Source organism: Pyrus communis, chromosome 14 (assembly GCF_963583255.1).
Source record: "Pyrus communis chromosome 14, drPyrComm1.1, whole genome shotgun sequence".
NCBI lineage: Eukaryota > Viridiplantae > Streptophyta > Magnoliopsida > Rosales > Rosaceae > Pyrus > Pyrus communis.
Genome location: NC_084816.1, coordinates 9,542,487 through 9,561,538, shown reverse-complemented (window position 1 = coordinate 9,561,538; position 19,052 = coordinate 9,542,487). Strand labels below are relative to the sequence as shown.

Here is a 19,052-nt window from a genome sequence, read left to right as displayed (position 1 = left end):
AACGGAAGACTTAATAGTTTGACTAACGGATGTATGAGACTATCCCAAAATTTACACTTTAGGTATGACTCTGGGACGAAAAAAACTTGATGTACTAAATGTTGAAAACTACGAAACATGAGGGTATAGTAAACAGTCTTTTGCCGTTTATTTTTTCTATAAGAGTGAGTAGATTTTAGAGCTTAAGAAAAAAATAATTTGGACGATAGCCGGTAAGTTATCCTTTTTTTAGTTTTAAATGGAGGTTACGTTCAACAGCGCATGTGCTATCATCTTAATATGATTTTATAAAGTGTTCAAACTAAATAACTTTTTACAAATATAATAAGAAGAATAGACAATTCTGATTTTGAAAATACATTAATAACAAATGAATAGACAAATAAGTCCCCCGTTAAATCAATACAAGTTCTTCAATGAACTCAATATATTTGAGGACCATTAAAATTTCAATGATCAAGACGGCGACCGTAACACTTGGAGTGCAAGTATGTTTCGTGATGTGACCAAAAACATTATCCTCTGTGCCACTTGCTTGTTTTGTTTCTAGAAAATCATTGTCTTTTGATTTTGATTTTTTGCTCACATTTTAATCGAAAGTGGCATGTTTTGTTTCTAAAAAAATCATTTTCTTTTCATTTGGATTTTTGACTCACATTTTAATCGAAATTTGACAACAACCTTCCTCTTTATAAAATGACTCCAAAAGACGTAAGTCATTAAATGAAAGATAAATGAGTCTTATCTTCACTTTGAACTATTTGCTTCAAAAACATAGCTGTAAGAACGAAAGTTCATCCTCAAGATGTGATAAGTCCACATTGGGGTACCAAATGAAACGACTCCGTCTATAAGAACTCTTACGGTAGAAAAAGAAACACTTCGAACTCAATATTCAGAGACAACCCAGCTTTCCTTGTAGCAATAAAATAAAACTACTAAAATTGGATGAAAGTAAATCAAATCTGGAATATTTATTGACAACCTATGAGTTCAGTTGAATCGACGAGAAAAGCCAGAAAACAAGTGTCATCTGATCTGGAATCAAATTGTTGACAAGTTTATGTCTGGTCCTAAATCACTATTTGTTAAAACGACGTAATCATGGTTAACAATCACAAGTGATTTCCGATCATTAGATCAAATGAACTGAAGATGATCAATGGCCAAAAATTATCAAAAACGTGTGAGGTAAAACAAGTGCATGAATAGCACCATCCAGAATAAAAAAGGATCACTAATCAACTGGATAAAATGCTGTGAATTCTAATGTTCCTTGAGGAAGACAAAAAGTAACGACAACAAACAAAACGTAAAATTGCTTCTCCGTCAACCTCCACTTCCCGAATATTGTCACAGCCCAAAGAACCTCTAACATTAGCAATGCAGGTACATATCAACTCAAACAAACCTGCAAAACTTGCACTAAAGAAACTAGCCCGGATGGCATCAATCCTCAAAAGCTAGCCAAAAAATAAAAGCCGCTTTCCACAATATGTATATCTATGATACAAGAATGGACCACTATGAGCACAACAAAAGATAAATAAAGCCTCACATTGAGCGTGCATTCAAAAACTGAACCAAAAGAAGAATAAGCATGCAAACATTCACATCACGCGCATGCATCACTTCACTCCACTAGCAGCAGTAGTACATAAGATACAACGCATACGGGAACCACCCGGTTGGGTATCATCACCACCATTGTCATCCACATCACTGTCGTCATACCCATAATCGTCTACTCTCTCACTAGGAGTGGCCACACTCCCTTTCATTTCACTCGTATAGGTGGAATCCATAAGACAAGTCACGTGATAAGCATGACAGCAAAAGAAAACAATGACATTAACACTTTGTATAGAAAAAGGATCGAAACACATGCAACACCTTGCACCGCCCCTGGGTTTTGACTTAACCTCCATGCTTCTCACACCTATCGATTTTTCGATCACCTGAGAAGCCCTACTATCATTTCTCTTTGACCGTGCCTCATCTTCTTCATTGCCCAAGTAAATTCCATGTGTTGCCTCTTTGTAGTATTTGACCAAGAGGTTGACAATATCAGCCTGTTTTCCCAATTACACCAAATCGATAATTTTTACACTGCTCCGTTATTCAAATCAGAGGCAAAAAATTTACATGGAAAACAGGAGTACCTTGAGAATATCATTGCACCCATGCCTTAAAGATGTTTCAGTCCTGTAATTGGTGACGATTTTGACTAGCCGATCCCTGAGCCTGAAAAAACAAAATTACAGAAGGTTAATACACATATTTATGTTAAAAATACTCATAAAACTTCATATTTACAACCGAAAAATATCGAAGTTCTGCATGTATACAGATGTACACAGTTGCACCTAATGATTTGCAACATCAATTTGGAAGATGCAATGGTGGAGCTTAACTGGGACCACTAGAAACTAGTAACACAATTTTCAACAATTACTAAGTGAAATCAATTCGTAAATGTTGGTAGCTGATCCCAACTTGGTCAAAATGGGACAATCTAATGCTCCTATTTTAATCAATAATAATGACTCATAAGCTTCTCAAGAAATATATCCAAACAGAGCAACAAAAATTACAAACAACGAAATAATAGCAACATATATGCATATCCATATACAGTTCCGATCTAATAATGACCTGACAACGACTATATATCTCGAACTGTCAAACCATTCCTTCAGTCACTGACCACTAAGATACATTATGATCACCAGCTGAACATCCTAGTTGTTCATATTTGCTATTCCACAATCTAAGTCCTTATTACCTCATTTAAGAATCAAAACACTACACACTCTAGCTATCCGTAATCTCTACTTGTGTTGGCACAAATGGAACAATTCTAATGTATATACTTTCACCACCAAAATACAAAGAAAACATGATAGCCCTTGAATTTGTGATAATCACATACAAAGTCAAGAAATGTCTAGAAGAAAAGGACCCATCTCTACGTCTCTGTTTATTTATTTATTTATCTAATTCAATAGGAAATAATTATCAAAAATTAAAAGGGTGGTGCTATTCACACCCCTTTTTACCTTCCACACACGCCCCTCTCGATTTGCGGCTATCGAATCAAATGAATTGAGGAGGATCAAAGGACATAAATTAACAGGGGAAGAGGTGTGAATAGCACCACCCAATTAAATCAAGCAAGGGATGTACTATTGTATCTACAGGAAATCTAGACACGAAGAGGCACGGGGTCAGGGTTTTAACAAAAGAAGAAACATTATTACATAATCAATGCTATAAGCATGCATAGCAAACACAATACTTTGCTACCATATCAGTCAATGGAATCTCCAAGATGATCAAAATTTATATAAGGCCCAATATCAACATTATGGAGAATCCAATGAGTAGGCCAATACCAACATTTCATTCAGCTTAAAATACCAAAATTCAAACATGCTAGGAATTCTATAAAAAGGGAAGAATTCCATTAATTGATAAGAGATGGAATACAAGAAAGAAATACACCACCACAATATTCTGATCTAACTGACCTAGGAATCTCCAATCCGTTGGGAACCATATTCACAATATAGAGAGGATCTAGGTTTCCAACTGTGTGCTCCAATAACACGCCCACCTGCAAATTAGTAGAATAAAAAAATTAGAGGATACTGAAGAGGACTTGCAGCAAACTTTGCATAAATACCAAATCTGCAGGCTAGCCGGAATAATACCATTTCAGGTTTATCAAGACACTGCTGGATTAACTCCTCCCAGAGTTCATCATCATGTTGCATATTTACAAATTCTACAGCCTGTGTGCACAACCATAACTCATCTTGTTATTGCCACAATTCAAAGTGAAGAGATAGCAAATATCCCCAAAGGAACAACTAAAGACATATGTTGTAAGAATAGGTACCTCTTCAATATCCCCAAGTTTATTTATGATTACAGCAAGGGCTTGTTTAGCATTTCCCATTCTTCCAAGAATGAACACTTGCTCCCTTAAAAGATCTCTTCCAATACAAATTTCATATGCCTGATATATATATATATATATATATATATATATATATATATATCACAAGTCAATGCATTGAAGAGCATTTAAATTTCATGATAACTGATTATTTATGAACTGTTCAAACCTTCTCCAGGGTATAATGTTGACTACTACGAAGAAAAGGAAGAAGCATCTTTGGATCATATTCTGCATAAAGCTCTACCTACCACAATAAACAAATGACACCACAAGAGTTAAACGGCATGCACACCAGCTATAGATACAATTTCACCACTCGGCACAACATAGTTCAAGAACCAAATACAAGCTCTTGCCGGAGAAGTAATAGAACAAAATAAAAATAAATACCTTAAGAGATTCCTATATGGAAACTGTTAAAACAATTATATGGTACCAAATACATACTATTTACCAATAGCAAAGACCTGCAGTTTCAGTTTCAATTTTTCACTCATAACAAAAACATGAAAACCAGCAAAATAAAGGTCTAATCCTAAAAGGGAAAACCAGTTCTTTCTTAAACTTGGAAATACTAAACAATCTTCTAATGTCAGATATAATCACCCCGAGCGCATATGGATGTATTAGGATACAACTCATAGTACCCAAATTATATGAGAATGTTAGTCTTCTCTACAACGGGAAATGACAAGGCAACTATCATGGTACCTACAATGCATTTAGTTAAATTAGAAAACAAAACTGTTTAACATAATAACCATCTGAAATCCTAACCAAAAGCTCCCATAAACCTAGTTGATTACATTTGTCTGCCATAAATCAGTTTTGGCATTATCTTGATAAGATATATAGAGACTAACGCACAAATTAAAACCTATAAATTATGCAATCGTAGTATGAGTAAGTAGGGATCGTTCTATTCCGAGGATTAGAAAGGGATTCTAATCAACACAAAATAAACTTATAAAACCGAAAACTAAGTTAAACTAACAACAAAATAATGACTGGGGGGATTTTGGACGAATTTAATTCAAACAAAAGAAAAGTGGAGCAAGTAAATTAAGTTGTGAATGAAATATGGTTGATATCCAGAAAGATTCAACTACGTTTTGCAGGAAGTTGATAGAGTTAAGGCAATGATCAATTAAGTATAAGTAACTTCATAGCCCATACAATGAGAATTTCAAAGAACAGAAGCCAATATAATTACATGGGCAACTAAATTATTTTAGCTTTCCACAATACCTGCATATCATGAAATTCTTTTCCAGAATGAGGATCTGCTTCAAATAGTGGATGCAAGTACGCATGCAAGAAATATCTGGAATCACACTTATCACTTGCATGCAAAAGTTGTTTAACAACTTCAGATGGAGTTATTAAATCCTTGTTTTGGATCAACAAAGGAACTGCCAGCTTGCAATCTAGCATCATTAACTGGACAACCTGAAAACACAGAGGCGACAACCAAGCACACAAAATTAGCATGGCCGAGCATGATAGTAAAAATAAAACACCCATAAATTGAAAATTATTCCTCTCTTATTTATCAATTACACACATCCCCAACCCCTAATATAACATTAAGTAGGTAATATTGATGTTTTCTATATTAGAGAGAGAATGACAACACCATCATTGATATCAGAACCAATGTTTCGGTGAAATTATGAAGGTTACCTCCTTGGGAAAATCACAAAAAGACCATTATTAATGTTGGAAACATAGACATATCTATGGATAGCAGTAAACAGAGAAACTATAAATTCCAATTTACAACATATAAATTGTGAACATATTTACCATACCTTTTCCCTAATAGAATCATACAAATTGTGCTTTTCAATGAAGGAAAATATGTCTGGCTTCAAAAGCTGTAAATCCAAAAAAGATCAAAAGAAATTTCCAGTTAATATCAAAGCACAGTAATTGATGCAACAGCTCAATTCCCAAATTACATTAAGAAGATGTTAAATATTATGTAATCAATTCTAACTGTCGCTGTGCTTTGTGAATAAAGGTGTTGCACGTGAATATGCAACATGAACACCTACATCAGCATATTGTGCAAATGCTTTCTCATATTGCCCATCAATCTCATACAACACTGCTAGTGCCTGAAAAAGGGAAGCGATGTCAAAAAAATCAGAATTATCATAATTAAAAACTCATATTCCAAGTAGATAATTCCTGACTGACCTCCTGAAGGGCATCTGTCATGGACGATGTATTAAGCTGAGGTTCTATAGCTGAGATAACTGGCAATGAAGAGTAGATCACGGGTGGCCAAGATTTAACAGTTGACAAAAGCTCCTTATGAAAAGATGGATTTGTAGCGAGAGCTACAAGAGCAACCTTACAGCACAGAGAAGAAAAGATAAATAAACAAAAAAAAAAAAAAAAAAAAAAGATATCAAGCCTTTCTTGGTTGTCAAATAAATGATTTTAGAAAAGATGTAGCAGCTCACACTGCAATTAAAAATGTTATCCTCACAAACCTCATAAGCAGTATCACGAAGTCTTGGGTTTTCTGTTGGAATGTATGGGACTAATACGGGAAGCTGACGCAAATGAGCAAAGTGGAAAACCCATCTGTGAAGCACAGTCCGCTCCAAGTTATTTGGACGAATTGCATGCTTGAATTTCCAATTATTTACTGGGAAGATTGTAAAAAATGGGTCACAGAAAATGATAGTTAATACCTTTCCCATGCTGAAGCAGATCCTCGCAACAATTTAGGACATACAGATGCGGCTTCAGCATATTTTCTTTCCACAATCATATGATCAAGGTATCTAGAACCAACCTAGAGAAACGAAAGGAAAATTAAGCAAACTGTGCAATTAACTAAATCTACAGGAATTTTAACAGTGGAAGTATAAGGGAATAAGCTCATGAATTACATAACAAAGCCAAAAAATCTTACAGAGCTTCTCCGTAGTTTTTCTTTGGTTATATCTATGTTGTTTGTCATTTCCCTTATTGTTAATAATCTCATAAGACCAAGGTGCATAAGAAACTAAGTGATCCATATTCATATATGACACAACTCGCTCAAGTGGACTCAATGTCAAAGCTAAGAAAAAGTGGTACTCCATAATTTTAGCCAGAAGGCTAAAAATTGAGCAGCTAAGAAACTTGTCGATATGGTAGGTGTTTTAATGTCAAAGTCAATATGGTAGTTGTATCAACAGGAATATGGCCAGGGACAACCAGAAATTTTTTTCTAGTGGACTTTGAACAATGTAAGTAAAACTATTGACAAAATTTTTTTGGAGTAAAACTCTTAAAGAAAGAGGAATCCAATAAGGGACACAAACCAGTAATCACATCATGTGGTCACTAGAATTCACTTGTTAATTGTAATAGACACATAATCTATTACATAGTCTGGTAAGAAATAGATACTCCAGTATGACTTAAGGGGGAAAAAACCAACAAAAAACCTATCTTCTCTATATAAATTTGACGCACTTTTTTTCTTTAATTCCTCACAGCACAATTCACTAAACTATGATTTTGTCAATAGCACTTTTTTTCTATAGAAAGACATTGTATTTATAATAGTGTGAATGAAAGGGAGTGTTTTGGGTAATGTGTGCTATCCGTCTCCTTTACACATGAGTACTTGTTCTCCCAACAACAGGAAAAAAATGTGAGTTGGGGAAGCTACCCCCAGTGCGCCTTAGCTGCCTCTGTCCTTGATTATGGCACTTAGAAACTAATTCGAAGGTGAAAGCTACATGTTACTTGAGGAAGAAAAGAGCTCCTATAATGCACAAAACATAATACGGACACTGCTACCTTTTCTCTATTGTGATATGAAAACGAGAATGAATTGATAATACCTCATCAAGAAGTTCACTCCGTCCCTGGCCTGCTTCAACTGCAGCCAAAGCTTTTTCATGCCAACCATGTTGAAGAAGCCAAGCAATATGATCTTCAGCATCTCTGAAAAGAATATATACATCCGTTTCTTATCAAATTAGCAGGACCCGATTAAAATATCTTCAATTCTGAAGATTTTATGATTGAATAAAATTCAACGTACTCTCCTCCACTTAAGTACCCCTCAAATTCTTTTCAAATCAATCTCAAAGACATAAACTAATGCGACCACTACACAAGTATTGGAAAGAATTACAGTGCCAATAATCCATTTAAGCTCATTCCCTAAACATCCTCAAGTCATGTGTCAAAATAAGAAGGCAACCATTAGAGGGGGGATGTACAAAACATAAAAGTATGGTAAGATATGATGAACTAAATTTAAAATAAGTTTACCAAAAAAAATTAATAGGAAAAGTCCCATGATTTAACTCATAATTTTACTTCTTGTTATCCTTAAAAAAAAGAATTAAATGCAGATTTTTAGATTGATATTCTTTGCCCTTTCAAATATGGGGCCAGTGGTTTTAGCAAGTCATAGGCTGAGCTTCAGGTTCTAAATTCAGGAGATAACTGAAGGTGATTGTGCTCTAAGCATCTTTACTGTATGCCCCCCACCCCAAGCCTTTGTTTTTTTAACTTCCTATAAGCCCAAGACCTCAGCAAAGGCTGGGACTGACAGTGTGAAAGAACCATATCTTCTAGAATTGTTCTGGATATCCCTAACCTTAACATCTCGATCGGGGCTTTGGCAAATCATCTGTCCTATCAGCCAAGGTTTCATTTGGATGGAAGAATTGAGATTTGATATTTCAGTAGTTTAATTGGACCTTGGACGTGGACTTGATTAATCAAAATTCACACATAAATTTGATTATTAAGTATATGAGGATTATGAATCTGTCATTCCCCTAATCAAACTTATAGGCTTTCTACCATAAGGATGCTCACATTTAATTTAACAAAAAATTTCCGGGATGCAATTCAATGATCGGAACCATTCAGTTTTTAGATACTCTTTAAAGGATTATCCGTGCCAAAAATCAGCTATATCAGTAACCGTTTAGTCTGATTATCCGCATTTTCATTTTAGCTTTATGTGTTTGGTAAATTTAAGATGACCAAACAGTTTTGGATTTGGACAATTTTTTGCATGGATGACCCTTGATTGATGACTTAAAATATAGACGGTTCCGATCGTATAAATGCATTCTGGGGTCACCCTCAGAATGATGAGTGCAGTTTTTCTTACAATATTGACATCCTTATTGTAGGAAGACTGATCAAATTTTGCACTTGTATTTTACTAACATTATAAAATAAGGGGGTTTTTTTGGTTAAGGAACAAGCATTTGTTGATAAAAGAAAACAGGGACAAGTTGTGCATCATTCCTTGTGATCGGTCCTGGGTTTTTATCTTCTTCTGAAATTCTTCTTCGTCTTTATTATCATAGTCTATGCTTCTTGTTATTATCCTTAATTCTGGATTCATAATGTCCAATTTTGCTACTTCTTGATTTCCTTCCCAATATTTAATCGGATTTTCTACCCAAACTTGTGTTTCTTCTGCAATTCTAATAAAATCTTCTAATTCAGACTTAGTCTTTTTAAACTTACTTTTACTTATAAATACCTGTTCTTCATTCTCGTCAGTCATTTCATCGTATGAGAAGTCTTCTTGGTCTAGATCTAAGTCTTCTTCTAGTATTTCTTCTAATTTGCTAAAATCATTATCACTTTCTTCTTCATTTATGGCTATGAAACTTAATATTGATGAAATATCAAACTGCAACCCAGTAAAGCTGGAGGAGGTTCCATTCTTAAACTCTCCCCTCATGCCCCTAAATTAACGTGAGAAAAGAAAAATAATTAAAAAAAATATGAAACCATATGCCACCACCTCGACTTCCACCACTTTCTTGCACCTTCTTCACTGATGCCAGCACATCTTTCGTTGCCAGCGTCTCCTCTCCACCTACTCCTCTTTATTTCTGACTCCCTTCCACAGATGACACCTACCGCACATCAAAGGCCTACAAACATGGAGAAGCACGTTTGCCCATCAAGCAGAGAAGGGGTGGCGGAGGCGTTGGACATGAAAGCTTTGAGATGAAGAGGGAGCCTTTATGTTCTATGAACGGTGTTTGAATGGGGAAGCCATGGAAGAGAAGCCATGGGTGTGGAAAGAAATTTTACTTCTGTTTTTTTTTTTTTAATTTCTCAATTTTATTTCAAGGTGAAATAGGAATTTCAAGAATTTTTCCTTAAAGTTGGGCGTGGAAAGAGATTTATTGGGTTCCAATAAAATTTCCCATTGGTTTTAATTTGGAGTTCTTATTCAGGGTTAAGATTATTGTCCCACTAAAATTTAAAAGAAAAAGATAAAGAAAGCGATAACAAGATCCTTCTTTTTGTGATAAAAATGTTCTTAAACCATGGATGAGACGATGACACTAGATCATTCCAGGCCACAAGCACCTAAGTTTAGATCATTCTGGGCCGCAAGCACAAACGAGAACTTATTCTAGGAAAGAAAATCCAAAACTAATCCCAATAAAACTGAAAAGAATCTAAAACCTTATAAACGTAGGAAATCAAAAGACTAAAACCCTAAATATTAAAATACTAAAACCCTAGAGATTAAAAGACTAAAACACCCATTGATTTAGGAAAGCCTTCACTTTGGCTCCGCATCACAAAGTTTTATTAGAACATGGAGATCAATTCTTCAATATTAAACTCAAGAGTCAATGGAGAAAATTATTGTTCTGTATTACAAATGTTTATATATTATATTATCGACTCTAGAGGCACAAATAGAAAGAGACACTACTGACCTTGGTTTTGCAATGACTACATCCTTTGGGGAAACAATATAGTACAGTGGTTCATCACCTTCAGCCCACTGGCCGCCAGCATAGCTGCTACCTAGATTCAAACTAAAGGGTTTTACAGCTATATAAATGTAAATTATTCTGCTATTATTTGACGATGACATTCAAAGATAAAGTATGTTAACCTGAGAAAGGAGCGTGAGCAAGGGAATAGTCCTTTGCCTTGTAATGCTCAAAGCCATGTACAGGTAAGGCATCTGTTGAAAGTTCATCATTATTCCATGTTACAATACGTACTTCTGGTCTCTGTGCAGTTCCCTGCTTCAAAATATTATAAAAGTTAGAAACAATAACAGGAACCAGTCATAGCATGACTGACAATAGAAGATGAAAAGTAGGTAACTTTCTATTTACTATACAGTTCATTAGGTATAGGTACAATGCTAGTTGACTAATCAAAAAAATTCCCCCAATTGAATGTGATTATGTCGTACATAAATGGAAAATTTAACAAAATTCCCCTACAAGGGATTTACAATATGCTCAAATTTTCATGTTTTACATATTTGTATCCATAGACACAGTATCCTGATATATAAAAAAATGAATAATATTGCGTAACAAAAATGTATTAATTAGATGCATGAGAATGATGTAAGAAAAAGGTGAATGATGTTCTATAAAGATAATGTGTCTGCTAGACATGAATGTTAATTTTCACTTTTCGTAACACAATTTAATAGTTATCTCAGGGTCTTGTTTAATAGATCTCAACAAAATCTTTTAATAAATATAATTTCATCAAAAATAGACATGTATAATGAATGGTTTGGTATTTGAAAGTTGTTTAAGAAAATTTAATGGCATGTTACTTTTTGGATTTATATTTAACGAATGCTGTGTTTGACTTTCCTGCTTAACTTTAAAAGTTTAAAGGCCACCAGACTAAGCTAACAAAAAAATTTACATCAGGGACCTAGATCTAATAATCCCTTTTTTTCGTAGAACTTACTCACATAAAGCACAGTTGAGTCAGCATAATAATGGAAACTGAATAAAGTGAGGGAGGAAAATCTTGAAAACAAAAAAACCATAAAAAATGAAAATTTTGCACTGACAAATTATTCTACCAAAGAACAAGGAGGAAAAAAGTACCTGTCGTGATGGAACAGAGCTGCTAAATTCCTTTTCCCCATCTTCTTCACCAGGGATATATGCTAGAATGACCAAAGTATCACCAAAAGGGGCAATCCCGGAAATGAAATAGCTGGTCTGAAAGGATGCCACAATATCCACCTGGTTCATACCAGACATTGGGACATGCTTATATGTTCCATTGGTGGCTCTTGACTGATTTGTTTTTATCGATGTGATTTTGATTGATGTTCCCCAGCCAATGACCAACAACGAGTCATCCTGAATATGATGAAGTACAGTGAGCAATAAGGAAATGACACCACAACTACTTTATGTGAAGAATGAAGAAGAAAAGGTTGTGCAAATAGGAAAGGAAGCTTAGATGGTACTTTTCACATCAAAAAGTCTTATCTATCATGAAGCTGATTTAATAGGGACTCCGGGGTTAAATCAGTATTGAGATTGAACCATTAGTCCTAGAGTTATAAATGCTATAATGTCCAGAGTAGAACTGGAATCTTACAATTTTTCTGTGCAGACACTTACATTTCATTAGTCATGTCCAGTCCAAAGTTTTTCTAGGAGTTATGAGAGCATTAGGTGAATTTCCCTGGGTTCTACATCAGTTTTTCTTTCAATACAAGCGATACTGGGGGAGGGATGATTCAAACACAAGAACTTGGGTGCAAAGGTAAATGCTCTTAAACACACGAGCAAGACTTGCAGTTTTACATCAGTTGTTAAAGGAACTATTAGATACCACTATTTGAGATTCCCATTCCACCCAATCTTTTATCCAACCCTTTCCCAATTAAGCGCAAACATTTTCTACTAACTTTAGCCCTTAATTACCCTTGAAACAGGCATTACAATCCCAAGATTACCTGCTGCCCCAGAACTCCAGCAATACGCCATAATGTCCCTTCTATACTTTTCAAATCTCAACCCTAATTCATTACTTAATTAGACAAAATCCCTAAACTGTAAAACTTTAAAGTTCAAAATGCACTACAGAATCACCCAATACAAGCACTTTACGCAAGTTGCACTAACATGCACCACATCAAAGCTTATAAAGAGTGGTCATGTGTGCAAGTAAATACTGTGAGCATGTTACTCTTTCACTAACCTGCCAAAATAAGTGAGGGAGCAAAAGCTCAGGACGTGGGCTTCCTCGTGGCCTTTCAATGAATGTTATACGTTGATCATTTGCAGTATCATACACTTTAACACCTGCATCATTTGCCCAAGCAATGAGACTTGTTCTCCACTTCACCGCATGTATAGGACCTTCACCAGAGTGCAAAACCTAGACATACATTGCCTTGAGAAATTAAAAACATACTCGGAAATCCTTTTAACAGGCTATAAGTATAATTTTAGTACAAACCTGATCTTTAAAGCCCAGCCATCTTTTTGTATTAAAATATAAATGACCAGCTAAACCACCAGCTACAAATCTTCTAGATGATTTTCTTGCATAATCTGGGTCTAGTGCAATAGCCTTCATTGGGCGATGATACTCAAACTTCATTTTCTCATCAGTGAAAAGACTATTTATTACAACAGACCCATCGTCTGAACAGCTTCCTATAAATTCACCTTCTATGTCAAAGCTAAGATCATTCACTGCAGCAGTATGAGCAGGGAATTCCTTAACCTGTAAAGAAGCCAATCAAGTACATGATATTGGCATATTGCCCTCAATGATAAATCAGGTGCAAAATGCAACAGTATATCAATCTTAACTGATATAGAGTATTAACACCCATACCACAAAATATTTAGTATTGACAGCGGAATATAAGAACTGTGAGTTCAAAAACTACCTACAGACATCCCAAAGAAATCATCTTTGCAAACAATGTACAGATATTGCAAACTACCTACATTGCTTGTCAAGGTTAAACTTTGCACTCTCGAACCTATTGCATAGGTAATTTACCCATCAAACAACAAAATGTTTTGAGTGACGGATTTTAGGACAAGTAGAGTTAAGTCACCCTACAAGAAGTATAAGTTCACCATAGTTGAAAATTCAATTAACACGCCAACGTCTGAACACGAAATTAAGAACAGGAAAATCAAAAGAAAAAACTTTATAACCCCTGCATATAATTAACCAAATGAAATTTAACTAAAGTAGCTTTCTTTTACAGCTTCATTTGAGCTAATTGCGAAAACCCCATTGACCATCCCAAAACTAAATGCAACTGGGTTAAAACCCGTACATTCAATTCCCAGTAAAACAGTGAAAATTTCAAAATTACCAAGAAACCCAGATCCAACCAGCTCAACTTCAATCCACAACCTACCAAATCCCCACGAATCGCACTAACCTACCGGTCAATGCAATAATCCCAACCACTATCATTCGAAAGACGAAAATTGAATTGAATTCAAGCTCAGTTCCTCACCTGATTTCCGAGAAAATCTAGAATCTGAACGGTGCCGCCGTGAGTCCCGAGCGCGATCATTCGTTCCGCGACGGCGATGCAGGATGCCACGTCGGTAGCCAACAGCGTGGGAATGCTACCTCCCATTCGCTGGTACTTGAGCCTCGGCTCCTCCTCTTCCTCCTCCTCCTCTTCTTCCTCTTCCTCTTCTTCTTCCTCCTCGCCCTCTTCCTCTCTCTCATCGTCTCCTTCGACGCCGTTATCGGGCGGAATCGGAGCCATTGTTATGTACGTCTTCAGCTCTTCTCGTGGTTGTTCCGTCGCCTCGGAGACACAAAGGTGGAAGAATGATTGAGTTGAGAACTGGGAGAGAGATCTGTTTGGTTTGAGTTTCTACTTCCGAGGTATATTAATTTCCAAGGCGACAAAAGAGGGCCGCAGTTCTGCTGTCACCAACTTGGTGTCTCTTTCATGTCCCCTTTCTATTTCATTGACACGTGTTCTCGTACTTATCCGGTAAATGTGTTAGGTCTTATTACGCGATTGGGTTCTGACCGCAAGGTAGAGTGGTTGTCGACTGCCGACTAGATTTTGCGGGTAGCTTATTCATTGGGCGTGTTGTCGCTGTCGTGTTCACTTGGACTCCCATTTTGTGGTTTATTTTTATATTAATTTATTTTGTTTAAGACTTAAGTTAATTGCTGTTAAGTAGAATGACACATGTCGACCAAACAGAAATAATACATGGATGAGACATGAAATTGGGCACAGCAAACTAGGGGCCACAAAAGAGTAGTGATGGAACTCGAAATGCACCACCGGTATAGAATGTTATTTTATAGTATGTTATATGTTGAATCAAAAATTTTGAGTTTGATTCTTGTAGACAGTGAGTTGGAAATTTTGAGTTTTAATACAAATATGGGTTGATAAGAATTAACACGTGGACATAAAGAACTCAACAGGCGAAATGCCCTCCAAGAACACGTCCGACTATAAGCTCACGCTTGGATTCACATTAAATACTAGAAGGATGGCCTCAATAATCTCACTTGATATAGAAGACACCTTTGTTAGACTCATGTGTGAGATATTGTAATCCAACTTACAAACCATTTAACTCAGCAAGTTACTGGGCTTAGATGACTTAAGGGATTTTTTACCTAATTAAAAATTTGATAATCAAGGAAATTATCTACTCCATCCAACTAGTTTTGGGTCCTGAAAACACATGATGTATTCCGACGAAATGATATTGATTTTAGGAGGACAAGCAAAGTTTGAACTCCTCTACAAACCTAGAAAGGCCTCAGAGAAAGATAAGCCCAAAAAGTTGAAGAATAAATGATCTCACTGGATCATAGATGTAATACCTTGACAATTTAAATATATAAAATGGAATATTCATAATTATGAATATGTGGAGAAAATCAAAAATAAATTGATTTATGCTCAATATTCTAAAAGACGCTAGGCGCTAGTCGAGCGATGGGATGAGTCCTAGCACCTAGGCAGACTAGGTGGATTTAAGTAAATTTGTTATATATCATATAAATTTATTCAATTTATTATATAATATGTAAATAACATTGAATAATATGTTAAATTTTTTTTAAAGAAAAATATACATGTCTAAAATTTTAGACTTATTTTTTAGTTTTGTATCATTATCTAAGCCATTAATTTTGTTGGGCCTTTTATTTTAACTAACAAAATGCAAGATTGGGCTTGTTTTAAATTTTGAATAGGATCCTAACAAAATACCCCATGGCCGTCTAACCCATTTATCCTATTAAAACATAAAATTAAGGACACCTGTATTTATGGGTGAAATGGCCATCTTAGTCACCGACTCACCTTTAGAAGAAAAAAACCCTAACTAAAGCTGCTCGCTTCTAGACCCATGGCCGCCGTCAGCATATTTGCAATTGTAGATGCATTCTCTCTCTCTCTCTCTCTCTCTCTCTCTCTCTCTCTCTCTCTCTCTCTCTCTCTCTCTCTCTCTCTCTCTCTCCCTCCTCTCGTATACCGTCGTCACATTGAAACTCAGTTAGACAAGACAGCGAGACCTAGGAAGACAAGACGGCGAGACGCAAAGCGCCCAGATTACCCAATGTTCGACTACTTCTGGGTAGGAATTTGTATTTTCCCATGCCGCCCAGATCGTCCAGCTTCTGTCTCGCCCGCCTAGCATTCGTCTTCCCGCCTAGGCATCCGCCTTACGCCGCCTAATTGCCTTGCCGATTTAATAAACGATTTCGGGTTAATCGTGGCAGAGCACTGTCGTCTAGTACCTCGGCGCCACCTAGAGAACACTGTTTATGGTTATGAAAAATTTAATTGAGGATTTTTAAAATTTTGTTACTGGAAATTATTATAATTTACGTATTTGTATTATTGAGATTTTATATTATTTTTCGAGAATTTATATTAATTTGTTTGAATTTAGTTTTAAATTAAACTAATTACGACGTTTGAAGGTTGGAAATTAATTATCTAAAATTTGTATACCTTTCGAGGTCATAATTTATATGTTTGAATAGAGCTCAATCTCACGAACGCGTAGGCATAAACCGTTCATGAAACGGAATTATAACGAAAAAGTTATTAACGTTTAAAATTAGGGATATTTTTGTAATTTTAACCTTCATCTAGAAGGCTCCAGATTTTCTGGAGCAATGGATGTGCCACATGTGTGGCTGTGATGGAGAGGAAATGAGAGAAAGGGAGGGGGTGGACCAATCAGGGGAGGGGAAGAAAAAGGAGAGGACCAATCAGAAAGGGAAACATGAGGGAAATGAGAGAAGAAAAAAAAAAAAAAGGGAACGGGTTACTACCCGACCTGACCGATGGGGCTCGATTTTTCCGACTCCATACACGGTGTTTCACGGCGAATCACCACCATCCCTCACATGGAATCAACTCCCTAGCCTTCCCCTACCAATTCCGCCCCAAAATCCATACAATTTGGCCTTGGATTCGCGGGGAATGCACCGGTGGGTGCGATGGTGTCTCAGCGGCGATCCGCCATTTCTGAAGCTAACTCAGCCAATTACCACCACCAATAGACTCCCCTCAATCTCAAGAATAAATCTCAAGCAATGGTGGAGGCGTCGGAGCGAGGATGGAGGTCGAATCAAAGCACACCCACATATAGGGTTACGACAGTTCGTGGGCAATTTGAGGTGTTTCCCGGCCGAATTGGACTTCGGCCTAGGTATGAAAGTTGTTCCTCTCCTTGAACTCTACTTTCCTGTAAATTTTGGTAATTTTTGGAGTTCGTCCAAAAATTGGGTTTCCGTTTGCCGAAAACCGCCACGTGCGGCGGCGCATGGGCAGTGGGCCGATGCTGCCATTTTGTCCAAATTTTAATATTCTAAACATGAATTTGGTATCCATTTGATGTATTTCATTTATTAAAGCTAATGTTGGTTATTTCGGTTATTTGAATAGAATTGGAAATGAAATATGAACTACGAAACGTTTGATTCCGTTCAAGGGTACGTAGGCAGTCTAACGGGAGTTAGATGCAACCTTGAAAATAACCGAGATTAACACTTTGTTGAAAATTTGTCTAAGGAAAGGAATTGGATGATTAATTTAAAAAGTTACCTTATGTTTTTGGTAAACAAAGTAGGTTATAGATTTTATGAGTAACTAAGAATTAAATAAAAGAATTGTGGTAAACGGTAGAAAATAAACAAGAGTTTAATTTTGGGCCTATCATAGTAATTATCTTCCGAAAATAAATTTTCGGGTCGGGACGTTACAATTGATAGGATAACAATCTCTACAACTATAGCCCATTTCTAGGTCATGATACTTGAAATGGTTAAGAGGTCTACCTAAACAAGACTCTTAATTAGCGCCTTTTGTCACGTCTTCCATAGTAAAACAACTAAATGACTTAATAGGCAAGATAACGAGTCTCAAATTAGTCAATCACAAGAGTCTTACGTGCCCTAAATTACTTTTAAACTTATACTTACCATTATATAAAGACTTGCAGGAGCGGCTTTGAGATTTCAGAAAACTTGCGTGAAAATTAAAATGGGCCCTTTAATGTAGAAAACTTTTATTTTAAAGTTTAAACCATCTTTTTTTCTTCTATGGCATTTTATGAGGAAAAGGATCTGGCGAGGATCCCGTGATCATGATCGTTCATCGTACATCGTGCGGTCAGTTTTCGTTAGGTATTATTTATAATTAATTTTAAAGTTTAAATTTTGAAATGATTTCTAACCGCACTATGTATGATGAACGGTCACGATCACGGGATCCCTAGGAAAATGATCCAGCGAGAATCCTTTTCTTTTTATGAGTACGAAACTTAGTATGAAAGTCAACTTTGGCACTTCCAAAGCCGCCACTGAAGTCATGCAACCATGAAGAAATAATTGTTCCTCTACCAAAAAACTCGAGCTCACACCACATCATCGTGACATGGTTTGTTTTTTATATCCCTTTCGTGGTTGCAGACATAAGTAAATCAATTCCTGAACCTGGGTGGTCTAGGGACCATCTGGAAGTCCGAAGAAGCGCCTATGAGGACCTCCTAGGACCACCCAACAGTCTAGGTAGGTGTTGGAAGAGAGCAGACCACCATAGCTATGCAGATGTGGCACCATAAACTTTGAATCAAGAAGAAAAATGTAACTTCAGACAAAGAAGAACACATAGAAGACCGCCCTAGCTTTACTATTCTTTGATGTTGGTTCTAATGAAGAAGAAATACTTTATCTCTCCATTTCCGATGTGCCAACTCCCCATTTTTATGAATTGTTGTCCCATCAGATTGTGCCACAAAATATTTTAATTAATAAAGAAATA

General features: G+C 36.1%; 1 protein-coding gene across 1 annotated transcript; it reads right to left on the bottom strand.

Annotated features, from left to right (window-relative positions):
- Positions 1-1,348: 1,348 nt before the first annotated feature.
- On the bottom strand, positions 1,349-14,610 carry LOC137714995 (vacuolar protein sorting-associated protein 41 homolog). Its single transcript, XM_068454190.1, has 19 exons — positions 14,244-14,610; positions 13,217-13,486; positions 12,956-13,135; positions 11,845-12,105; positions 10,875-11,007; positions 10,693-10,783; positions 7,816-7,918; positions 6,670-6,773; positions 6,466-6,559; positions 6,167-6,322; positions 6,022-6,084; positions 5,776-5,841; positions 5,213-5,413; positions 4,131-4,208; positions 3,902-4,021; positions 3,714-3,794; positions 3,531-3,616; positions 2,163-2,244; positions 1,349-2,072 (listed from the first exon to the last, which is right to left on the bottom strand). Exons 1-19 carry the CDS (start codon positions 14,502-14,504, stop codon positions 1,629-1,631), a joined length of 2,874 nt encoding a protein of 957 aa, XP_068310291.1. The 5' UTR covers positions 14,505-14,610; the 3' UTR covers positions 1,349-1,628.
- Positions 14,611-19,052: the final 4,442 nt, after the last annotated feature.